Source organism: Macaca nemestrina, chromosome 17, assembly GCF_043159975.1.
Source record: "Macaca nemestrina isolate mMacNem1 chromosome 17, mMacNem.hap1, whole genome shotgun sequence".
Lineage (NCBI taxonomy): Eukaryota > Metazoa > Chordata > Mammalia > Primates > Cercopithecidae > Macaca > Macaca nemestrina.
The window spans coordinates 71,760,736-71,772,851 of record NC_092141.1 but is presented as its reverse complement, the minus strand read 5'-3'; the positions used below and the strand labels follow the sequence as shown (position 1 = coordinate 71,772,851).

The window sequence follows — 12,116 nt, the reverse complement described above, 5'->3', positions numbered from 1 at the left end:
CCCACCTCCAGGCCCTGCCCCAAACAGGCCCCGCCCACCAATCCCCTCCCACCTCACTGTCCCAATTACCCCAGGCCCCCTCACCCCTAGGCCATCGCTCCAGCGCCAACTCTGACCCCCTCTGGGATCCCGACGGTTCAGGCCGATCCAGAACCAGTGCTGCTCGTGGATCTCGGGTTCTGATTCACTTCAGCACAACCCAGGAGTGGGGACGGAAGAGATGGGAAGTGAGAGGGGCAGGGACTCGAATGTGCCTCCTGTCCCTTGCAGCTGTGACCGGGGCAGCCCCCAGGGCCTGGGGCCTCTCCATCTGGGCTTCACATTGACCCCCATCGATACACCGTTGAGGCCACTTTGATAAAGTTCTCCCCACAGACAGAGCTGGAGAGAGTTGGACTAAGCTGTCCACTCAGAAGGCAGTGGCCCCTCCCCTTCGTTTGGGTTCCTTTTGGGCGAGGGTGCCCTGCCCAGCAAGATTCTGCAGGCTTTTACTTTACAGAGTTTAGGAAGTTCAGATGAGGAGGCAGCAGGGATCTACCGCTCTGGAGTTAAATAAACCTGGATTCAAGTATCGGTTCACCCATGAACTTGGGCAAATAACTTATCAACTCACAAGGGTCAGGAAGTGACATCTATGGGTTGTCGGGAGGCCTGAGTGAGGATTATGTTTAGCACAGTACCTGGTATGTGGTGAGAAGTGATGACCATGAGCTATTGTAATTATGAGTCAAATAATGTAATCTTGATGTTTGCTGAGAGGAGAGATCCCTTCAATTAAGCTATCAGGAAGCCTGGATCTGTCTGGATTTTCCCAGTGCTAGGGGATTCCAGGTGCTGATGCTCAGAGCCCAGGACACAGACGGTGTCTCAGAGGGATGCCCATGGGCACATCCTCACAGCTGCGGCCTTTCTCCTTCTATCTCTCAGGAAAAACTGTTGATTGAGGAGTGTGGGTCATTGTGGGATGGTGTAAGGTGAGGGGAAACAGTTGCCAGGACCAGCTGGTAGGAGATTTTGCAATGGGGTGGGAGGTACATATGTAAGCTTGTGAATCTGTTGGGACGTTGCTGGGGGGGTGATGATGAGCAATACACAGTCTCCTATGAGTGTGTGGCTCACACAAGCATGTTCTCCCAAGACGCCAGGGCACCATGGCTACTTGAGTGGGGACAAGATGGTCCTGGCACCAGCAGCAGATATAGGCCTCCCTGGGGTCACCCACACTCTGCCATCCCCACCCCTCGCCCAACGAAACCACAGGTCTGTCGGCCACGCCTGCTCCTACATGTGAGCAGGTGCCCTCCTACCACGCCTCAGCCCAGCTCAGTACCCGAAGATCTTGTTGAGCATGTTGGCCACAAAGTGCTCCTCCTCATAGCTGGCCAGGCTCAGCAGCTGGGCCCCCAGCTCCTGGCAGGCCCCCTGGGCCTGGACCCAGCTCTTCTTGTCCTGCAGCCGCTCAGAGCTGAACACCTGCAGGGGCAGAGTCCAGCTGTCTACGCTGTCCCCACCAGCCCACCCTTCAGGGGGCACCTACTACCTTTCCCACCATGGCAGAGGAAGGGGCTGGAGCCTCACTGGACGGGGCTCAGGCTAGCTAAGGACAATCCTGCAGATGAGGTCCGGGGAGGGGAGCTGGCACAGTCACCTCCTCGTGAGTGCCCCTGAGCCCCATCCCCTGACCAGCAGGGAGATCCAGGCTCTAATCCCAGTAGAGCCACAGCTTAATGTGGGTAAGTCCCTTCTTCTCCCCAGACTTCAGTTTCTGTGCATAATAAAAGACCTTGGACTCTGCCAGTGGCTCCCAAACCTAGCAGGATTAGAAATACAGACTACCAGGCCCAATCCAGACCTAATGAATCTAAATCTCCATCGTGACGCCTAGATTTTATTTTTATCAGGTTCCCCAAGCAATTCTTAAGAGCAGCTAGACTGGCCCCAACATTTGGGAACCTCTGAAATCAATGATCTGTGGTTCCCTCAATTCCTCAAATGGTTATTGAGCACCAGGCCTCCAGATTCCATGGACAAGTCCTCACCAGAAATCACCTGTCCGCAGGCTGGTGTGTCTCTGGATTGTGGCTGGACCCACTGGGACCTCCACCCAAACGGTCTCTTTGCTCCTGTCCTCCCCCTGCCCCCCACCCTGCCAACAGGCTGCCCTACCTTATAGCAATACCGGAGTTTGGGGTCCGAGGCCCAGCCCTGGGGACAGGAGCCAGTGAGGCTGGGTGTGGGATCTGGCCCAGGCAGCTCCGGCGTCACTGGAGTGCCCAGGCTCTGCCGGCAGATGTAGCGGGCCCGGAACGAGGTACAGTTCTTCACCTCCCACAGCCCCATGGCGCTGCCAGTGGCCAGGGCCACGCAGCCCCCACGGCTGTACCCTGAAGGAGAGGGAAGGGAGACCCAGGCTCTGAGAAGGATTCATAGTCCGGTCCTCCCTCACATCCCAGCAGGGCACCAGCACAGCCCTCACACTGGGAACCAGTTTGGCCACCTCTTCAGAGACATGCTCTCTGGGGTTGGGGCCGGGAGGGAGGAAGGGAATGGAGGCAGAGCCCTGGCTCTGGGTTCACTCACTGTGAGGGCTCAGGCAAGCTGCTTAACCTCGCCGAGCCTGCTTCATCATCTACCTCATCAGGTTATTGAACGTGTTAGAAAGATAATGAATGTGAAATGGTAATAATAGTAATAACAAGCACTTGTATTGCGCTCAGTATTCTAAACACTTTTTTTAATGAGCCCAGATAGAGAATTTTTTTCTTTTTCTTTTTTGTGAGCCCAGATAGAGAAGTAATCTAGACACTTTACACACATTATCTCTTTACACCTATTAGCACTTTACATATATTTAAGACTGATGTCATCCCTCTGAGAAAAGGATCATTATCCCCATTGGACAGATTGAGAAAACTGAGGCTCAGAGGATGCACAGCTAATAGACGGCAGAGTCAGGATCGGAGCCAGGCAGTTTGGTTTCAGAGCTCGTGCTCATAGCCACTACACCACACTGCACCAATGATCCATTTATGGGGCTGCCCTGGGGCTCGGCAGGACCAGTCCACCCCCACCTCCCTCCTAACTTCACCAAGGCACATTAAAGAAGGGGCTCACCGGGCTGGTCCCGGTTCCAGTGGGTGTACATGACTTCATCCCCGCTGAGCCAGCGGAAGGAGCCGGTGCTGTTGAGGTCCTGCAAGGCCGTCCAGAAGTACTCGCCCTCCCAGTTGTAGATGAGGCTGCTGACGAAGGCCTGCTCGAACCTTCGGGAAACGGGCTGGTCAGGGCAGGGATCTCCCCCTATCCCAATCCCCCACCCACAGGCCAGACACCCTGCCCCGGAAGCTCTGGTGCTGCACCTGACCAGTAACTTGCTCAAGAAAGCAGGGACCCTTGGGAGCCCTGCAGCTGACTGATGGAACCCCCCCAGCTGCCCCTTCTACTCTCTGCACCCCGTGCCTTGCTGAAAAGAAAGTCGAGAAAATCAGACACAGCCAAGGCCTATCTTTCTCAGGTATCCAGCCCACACCTGTGCCTGCCCGGGCCCTGCTCAGGCCCCGCCCTACACTGGGGTCACTTAACAAGTGAGAGTCATTCTTCTGACAAGATTTAAAAACACCCTGGAGCCCACTGAGGTTCAAAGGACTCCAGGTGCCTCAGGGCATGATGGCGGGATGCTACCCCGTTTGCTGGAGGTGCCACATTAGGCCCAGACATGGGCGAGGGCTAGTCAGGGCACCTGCCCCTCCTATACCTGTTGGTGATGGTGACCAGCTGAGAGCCGTGGTCAGTGCACAGGCGGCGGGCCTCACTGTAGGTCACTTGGTCCTCTCCCAGCCAGTAGCAGGATGGGCTGTGCCACGTCCAACCCTGGCTCAAGAGTGGACAGAAGAGGGGTGTCTGTAGGGAGGATGGCTCTCCACCCTCACCCATAAATCCTGCGGTGGGAGATGCCATCAGGGACATCACTGAACGTGCTCAGGACAGAGGGGACTGGTTTGAGTCCTGTGCTGTGTTCTGCACCTCGTTTCTCCACACTCCCCCTCCTACCATCACCCACAGCTGTGGAAGCTGGGGTGGAGGCCCAGCCCCAGCGTGACTGATCGGCAGGCCGCCAGCGACCGGCCAGTGACCTGGCTCGGGAAGATGAATGGCCCTTCAGGCTCCTCTCTTGGGCATTTAAACCAAGAGACACAGTGGGGAAATGACTGTTGGCTGGGAAACCACAGCTAAAAGCTGGGGAGAGCTACCAGGATGGGAGGGGATGGGCAGTCCTCCGGAGCCTGGCAAAGCTGGAGTTGGCGCAGGATGCTCCTGGCCTGCGGGTGGCAGGAGGGGCTCAGAGACAAGACCCTGGCAGGCAAGGCTGGCAGGAGGCAGGGCAGAAGAGAAGCAGATGTGGTATGTGTGGTGGGGGTCCCATCTGCCAGCAGGGGCTGTGCTAAGGCCCCTGGTGATCCTGGGGGGTTAACCGTGGACCCTCAACACTCCCCACACAAATTCCAGGCTGGCCTTTGGTGCCAGAGAAGTTGGTAATTCCTCTCTACCCCTCCCTTCACCTCTTCCCGGCCATGACACAGTCCCTGGGCCAGGCACTGTCCTTGCCAGTCCCCGGACTCTGCAGCTGGGCTCTGCTCTCCCCTCTGCTTCCTCCCCATGGGGCCATGTCTGTTAGTGTTTCCTGTTCACTCTCTGGGGGAGGCTTTAGGGTCCAGGTGGGTGTGGTAGGGGCTTAATCCAAAGGAAAACAGAGTGAGGAGCCAGCCTGGCTGCCAGGGGCTGCTGGGAGGGGCCAAGGGCCACGTAGTGTCTTTTAGAAGCAAGCTCCCCACACCCATCACAGCATTCGCACCCCTGAGGGTCTGTCACCCCCTCACACCCTCAGTCACTCACTTACCCCCCACTCACTTATACAGCTTTCATTCCTTGACCCGCCCCCCACCACCTCCCTGAATATCCTCTAGAAGCCCAATGGGGTTGGAAACACAAGGACGGGGAAGGTGCAGCCCCAGCCTGAGTAGCCTCTCTCCTCCCAGGGAGACAGACCAGCACACGCCCTGTGTCAGACTGCAGAGGAGGGGGAAGGCAGGACTGGGGGGGCACAGGGGCCACACTTCACTTCGGCAGCCACTGCTGGACATGACTAGGCTGGACTCTGAGGGGGCACTTGGAGGTAGACCAGCCCCCACCTCCCTGTTCTCTGCTATCTCAAGGAAGTGGCTTCCCCCACAGGGAGGGACTCAGGACTGGGCTGGGGGTGGGGAGCTCTGCTTCCTCCCAACAGCCCCCACCCACCCCATCCCATCCAGTATCACTCCTTCAAGAAAGGAGCAGTTCGGAGCGCTCGGGGAAGGGGGTGCCAACGAGGGGGCGATGCCATGCGAGGCAGCAGGAGTTCATCCATCCCTTCCTCCCCTGGTAACCCCTCTGCCTGGTGGCCCCACTCAGGGCAGCTCCAGAAACACCCTCACCTTCCGGCAGCCGTGGTCCTCCTCGGCAGCGCCCTGGCTCAGCTGGCCTGCCTTCTTGCAGATGGACGGCAAGGACTGGTTACAGGGACTGTCATTCCAGCGGCCTTCCTAGGGACAGAGGGTGAGGAAGAATCTCAACCCCCACCTCCCCATAAATCTCCCAAATCCTTCTTGGAATCTGGTTCCTACAGCTAGACCTGTCTCTGACTTGCTGTGTGATTCTGCCGTCTCTGTGTCCCAGCTGTGCAATGGGGAAGGCAGGATGAACCCACAAGCCTCACAGGGTGGATGGGAGCCCAAGCAGTTCATGTGCAAACGCCTTGAAACTTAACAAGCATTGTCTAAATGGGAAAGGCATCCTGGCCTGTTGCGGTGGCTCAGGCCTGTAATCCCAGCATTTTGGGTGGCCAAGGTGGGCGGATCACTTGAGGTCAGGAGTTCAAGACCAGCCTGGCCAACATGGTGAAACCCCGCCTCTACTGAAAATACAAAAAATTAGCCGGTCATGGTGGCACATGCCTGTAATCCCAGCTATTTGAGAGGCTCAGGCAGGAGAATCGTTTGAACCTGGGGGGCAGAGGTTCCAGTGAGCCAAGATCGTGCCATTGCACTCCAGCCTGGGCAACAGAGTGAAACTCCATCTCAAAAAATAAAGAATAAAAATTAAAAAAGGAAAAGCGTCCTTTTAAATTATTGATAGCTCATTTTATAAACATCAAAAACAAACTGGCTAAGATTGTTAGAGTATCTGATGGCAGGGGAGACAGCTGGGATTCCCAAGGCTAGTGCCTGCAGGGCCAGGGTGAGCAGTGGCCAGTGTGCCCAGACCAGAATCTCAGCTGATGAACCTGAGGAGGAATTTAGTCCTCGGCCCCTGCTTCCGTCTTCGCCCTCCCCAGTATCCACTGGCCCCTAGTCAGCAGTATGTCTGCCTCTAAGCTCCATCCTGAGGGCAGGCGTGTTTGTGTATCCCAGCACCCGGAAAAATGCCTGGCACATAGTAGATACTCAATACGTAATTGTTTTAAAATTCTTAAATAGCATCCCCTAAGGCAAATGACTGCCACTATAGTCCCCAGCATTGTTTGCAGTATGTGACAGCAGAACATCCTCTCTGTCCCTAGGAAGGGTGGTCTGTGTCACTACGGCTTTCTCCTTTTTTTTTTTTTTTTTTGAGACAGGGTCTTGCTCTGTCACCCAGGCTAGAGTGCAGTCATGTAATATCAGCTCACTGCAGCGTCTGCCTCCCAGGTTCAAGCGCTTCTCTTGCCTCAGCCTCTCGAGTAGCTGGGATTACAGGCATCTGCCACCACGCCTGGCTAATTTTTGTATTTTTAGTAGAGACGGGGTTTCACCATGTTGGCCAGGCTGGTCTTGAACTCCTGACCTCAAGTGATCCACCCGCCTCAGCCTCCCAAAGTGCTGGGATTATAGGCGTGAGCCACCGCACTCAACTGGCTTTGTCCCTTTTTAAAGGGTCTTTCTTCTCTGCTTGAAGCCCTTCATCAATTCCTTCACTTCCACCACATCTAAGCCCAAACCATGGCAAATTGTCATAACCCAACAATTTCTTGAGATGACAGGACCCTGGGCTGGGTAGAGCACTGGGGGTGAGGGCTGGCAGAGAGCAGCCCTGCTTGCAAAGTATCTGCACATAATGTGGGTTCTGATGCCACCTTCTGGCAGGGAAGGGCAGCTGGGAGGAGACCAAGAATGCACCAGGCACTGCGCCTAAGGTTTCCCGAGAATTAACTCCTCCAATCTCACCAATGACCCTCTAGTAACTTGCTCAGGGTGACTTGGCTAGCTGGAGGTGGATTCAAGTCCCAGCAGTCTCTCACGTGGAAGGGAAGGCATTGGTGGGGAGGAGGGAGACTGCTGAGAGGCAAGAGGTTCCAGGCAGGTACTGATAATAACTAGGATATCCTTCAGCTGGGGTAGCACCTGGAGGTTGGGGGTGTATTTTGTGGCCCTGTGATAGGGAGAGGGAGGTCTCACCGGGCCCCAGATGGTGACACAGTCCTCCAGACTGTCCCGGAAGTTGTTGGGCTCAAAGGGGTGCCAGTGGGTGAAGCTCACAAGGCTCCCGTCAGACCACTCAAAATTCATCTGCAGTTTCAAATCGTTGAGGCCGATCCACAGCTCCTCCACCTCTGGGGGTGCAGCAGGAGAGGAGGGGAGAGAAGACATTGAGAGGTCAGCCTCAGCCACCAGTAGGGAGGAAGGAACATTTTCTGAGGCTCCTGGGCAGGATGGGTGGGGCAGTGGGAGGCCCTGCCCTCCACCCAGACACATGGGCGGGCAGCTCCTCACCTTGCTTGATCTGCTTGGTGATGAATTCCAGCTCTGCCATGCTGTGGATGCTGACCAGGTCACCACCGCCCCGTAGACACGCCTTCTTGGACTCCTGCCAGCTGCGCTTCTCGGCCTGAAGGCGGTAGCAGTGGCCCTGGAAGGGCTGCCAGCTGGGCTCACACTCCACCTTCACATTGGCCCACCTGTCTGCAGAGACCCATGAGGCCGCTGCTCAGAGACCGAGCCACCCAGTCTGGGCACCAACCCACTGGGTTGATGTCAACACAGGCGAGGCCTCCAAGTCACCTCCTCTCCAAACTCTCCCAGGTCAATCCCGGTCCCAACCACAGGTCTTGGAAATGCTAAAAGAATAAAATCTTACAGGGCTGCTGGAGCCCCAGGGGCAGAGACCCAAGTAGTGGTGGCAGATTCCACCCAGGACAGAACAGTTCCTCTGGCTGTGGCGCTCAGAATACAATGGGTGGGCCAGGCATGGTGGCTCAGGCCTGTAATCTCAGCACTTTGGAAGGCTGAGGCTGGAGGATTGCTTGAGGCCAGGAGTTCAGGAACAGACTGGGCAACAAAGGGGAGACCCTATCTCTATAAAAAATAAAAAATTAGCCAGGCATGGTGATGTGTGCCTGTGATCCTGCTACTCAGGAGGCTGAGGTGGGAGGATCACTTGACCGGGGAGGTCAAGGCTGCAGTTAGCCATGATTGCACCACTGCACCCCAGCCTTGGCGACACAGCAAGACCTTATCGCAATCAATGCATCAATCAGTCAATAAACAATGGGTAGAAAGTCAGGACAAACCAGCCCCATGAGCCTCAGTTTCTTCCTCTGTAAATGGGGTTTCCAGCTATGAGATTCAAGCTTGGCTTGCGGCCACCCTGCCTAGTAAATGGAACCACTGTTATTCTCTCAAATAACATTTATTGAGCACCCACTCTGTGCAGGTCTGGGCAGCCCAGGAGGGAGAAAATTGGGAATCGGGGCCTTGAGCCACTAATGGGGCCCAGGCAGGCCCAGCAGGAATCTGAGGTCTTGGTGGGTGGGCGGCCGAGAACATTAGAAGGTGCTCAAAGTCACTGCAGATCGGCCCCATCCCCCAGCTGGGGCTCCTTCTCTTGCTCCTTTCCCCCTCCAAACTCCTAACCCTGAACCCCAGGGCTGAGAAATCCACCCGTCCCAGGCCCTCCCTTGCCCCAACTTCCGTGCCTCTCAGGTTCACCTTCTAGGGGTTGGGGTCCGAGGGCAGCTGAGGCAAACGAGCTCTTACTTGGTCTTGGCAAGAGAAAACAGGACTTCACCAAACCACCCACAGTGTCAGGCTCGGGCAGGATTCTGCCTAGCCGGGCAGGAAAGCGCGCGCCCACTAGAACACGGCCTCAGACTGGGATTCCAGTAGTCCAGCCACACCTGCTCCTGGAGACCCGGCAAAGCTGGGCGGGCGGAGAGCCCGACTGGGCTCGCTCTCTGGCTCAGGACCTGTCAATCATCTCTTGTTAGCCAATGAGCTAAGACCTGAGGCTGGCGCCCCAGACAAGCGGATTTTAGTGGCTGCTGAGACCCCAGGGGCCTCAGGACCCGGAAGGGAGCTTGGGAAATGTGGATGCTTTGGGGACACGACGGCGCCTGCCTTCGAAATGACAGGACTTTAAGTGATGATACCGGGAAAGCAGAACCTGCCTAGAATATGCCTCGTGCAGAGAGATATGGGCTGGGGAGAGGGGCGGAAATCCGAGGTCTTAGATCTGTCTGCAGTTCCGGGAAGACCCAGAGGACAGAGGACTTGGTGGGGGCCACAGATAGGCTAGGCATGCCCACACCCGGGCCTCCCAGCAGGTCCCTTCCTTCAGAAAGCTGCTTCTGGGAGGACTGGGCTAGGGCCCAAGGCTCCCTCCAGCTAGAGATGAGGGTGCCTTAGATCGGGCTGCTGACGTTGCAAGCTTCTGCTCCTGGCCCCTTAGGGAATGAGAGATAAAGCAGTGGTCAACAGTCCTGAATCAGGCCGGAGCCCTGGCTCACGCCTGTAATCCCAGCACTTTGGGAGGCCGAGGCGGGTGAATCACTTGAAGACAGGAGTTCGAAATCAGCCTGGGCAACATGGTGAAACCCCATCTCTAAAAATACAAAAAAACAAAACAAAACAAAACTAGCCGGGCGTGGTGGCGCACGCATGCCTATAATCCCAGGTACTCGGGAGGCTGAGGCATGAGAATCGCTTGAACCTGGGAATGAGAATCGCTTGAACCCGGGAGGTGGAGGTTGCAGTGAGCGGAGACTGTGCCACTGCACTCCAGCCTGGGCAACAGAGTGAGACTCTGTTTCAAAAAATAAATAAATAAAAATAAAAAAGCCAGATGCAGTGGCTCACGCCTGTAATCCCAGCACGTTGGGAGGCCAAGGTGGGCGGATCACCTGAGGTCAGGAGTTTGAGACCAGCCTGGCCAACATGGTGAAACCCCGTCTCTACTAAAAATACAAAAGTTAGCCGGGAGGTAATGATGCCCGCCTGTAATCCCAGCTACTCAGGAGGCTGAGGCATGAGAATCCCTTGAGCCTAGAAGGCGGAGGTTGCGGTGAGCCGAGATGGCACCACTACACTCCAGCCTGGGTGACAGAGTGAGACCTTGTCTCAAATAAACAAAAAACAAACAAACAAACAAAAAAAACAGTCCTAAGTTGATCATTGGCAAGACTTCCATGGTCAGGAGCAGAAATTTTTATCTGTAAGCTCTTTACTGTCTGGGGTTAGTGTTTTGTTTGTTTGTTTTGTTTTGTTCGTTTGTTTGTTTTGTGTGTGTGTGTATTGCCATGTTTTCTTTGTAAAAGTCTCCTCACCACCACCCCACAGCTTCCCAGGCAACTGCACAGCCCCTCCAATCTACACCATAGTAAACATCCACAGCCAACTACAGAAAAACTCCTTTGTGCCAGGCCGGATCTCCAGTCTTCCTCACAACAACCTTGCAAGGGGGTTGGCTTTATTCTCCATTTACAATGAGGTCTCTGCACCCCAGAGACTAAGCTGTTTGCCCAGGGCCACATAGCAGTAAGGGGCAGAATCCCCAAAGCAGGCCCTGACCATTGCCCCAACTCCTCCACAAGGCCCCTAAAGCTGTCTCTGATCACAAACGAGAACCAGACACTCCCTGGCTTAAACACCTGCAAACTCTCCCCACAGCCTACCCGGCCCCACCCAAACTTGGCCCAGCAGCCAAGACCCTGCAGAGACTGGCTGCAACCTGCCTTTCCTTCACCATGCCCTTTAAGCCAGGGCTTCCCAAACTGTACCTGTACATGAATCATCTGGGGATCTTGTTAAATGCAGGTTCTGATTCAATTACTCTGGGGTGGGCCTGACTGTGCATTTCTAACAAGCCCTCGGGGGATGCTGCGCCGCTGGTTGGAGGACCATACTTGAAGTGGTTAGAATCTATACTCCACCCAAACTGCAACAGGCACCATCCATTTGTTTTTCTTTTTCTTTCTTTCTTTTCCTTTTCTTTTTTTTTTTCCTTTTTTCTTTCTTTTTTTTTTTTTTTTTTTTTTGAGGCAGGGTCTCATCTTGCTCTGTTGCCCAGGCTGGAGTACAGTGGTGCAAGCACGCCTCACTGCAGTCTCAACCTTGCAGGCTCAAGCAATCCTCCCACCTCGACCTCCCTAGTAGACAGGCATGCATCACCATACTCAGCGAATTTTTAAAAAATATTTTGCAAGGCCGGGCGCGGTGGCTCAAGCCTGTAATCCCAGTACTTTGGGAGGCCGAGGCGGGTGGATCACGAAGTCAGGAGATCGAGACCATCCTGGCTAACATGGTGAAACCCCGTCTCTACTAAAAATACAAAAAACTAGCCGGGCGTGGTGGCGGGCACCTGTAGTCCCAGCTACTCGGAGGCTGAGGCAGGAGAATGGCGTAAACCCGGGAGGCGGAGCTTGCAGTGAGCCGAGATCGCGCCACTGCACTCCAGCCTGGGTGACATAGCGAGACTCCGTCTCAAAAAAAAAAAAAAAAAAAAAAAAAAAAAAAAAAAAAAAAAATATTTTGCAGAGACAAGGTCTCGCTATGTTGCCCAGGCTGGTCTCGAACTACTGAGCTCAAGCGATCCTCCTGCCTTGGCCTCCCAAAGTGCTAGGATTATAGGTGTGAGCCACTGTGCCTGGCCATCACTCACCATCCCTTAAAGCTGCAATGTATTTTTTTTTTTTTTTTTTTTTTTGAGACGGAGTCTCGCTCTGCAGCCCAGGCTGGAGTGCAGTGGCCGGATCTCAGCTCACTGCAAGCTCCGCCTCCCGGGTTCACGCCATTCTCCTGCCTCAGCCTCTCGAGTAGCTGGGACTACAG

General features: G+C 55.1%; 1 protein-coding gene across 1 annotated transcript in view; it reads right to left on the bottom strand.

Annotated features, from left to right (window-relative positions):
- LOC105483057 (mannose receptor C-type 2) overlaps positions 1–12,116 on the bottom strand; it is a 65,326-nt gene that overhangs the window by 13,402 nt on the left and 39,808 nt on the right. Inside the window, exons 7-14 of the mRNA XM_011743627.3 lie at positions 7,785–7,973; positions 7,470–7,624; positions 5,472–5,579; positions 3,755–3,870; positions 3,115–3,263; positions 2,167–2,384; positions 1,331–1,473; positions 85–187 (exon numbers count right to left, since the gene is read on the bottom strand). Of these exons, the coding sequence (XP_011741929.2) occupies positions 85–187; positions 1,331–1,473; positions 2,167–2,384; positions 3,115–3,263; positions 3,755–3,870; positions 5,472–5,579; positions 7,470–7,624; positions 7,785–7,973 (1,181 nt within the window). The remainder of the gene's footprint in view (positions 1–84; positions 188–1,330; positions 1,474–2,166; positions 2,385–3,114; positions 3,264–3,754; positions 3,871–5,471; positions 5,580–7,469; positions 7,625–7,784; positions 7,974–12,116) is intronic.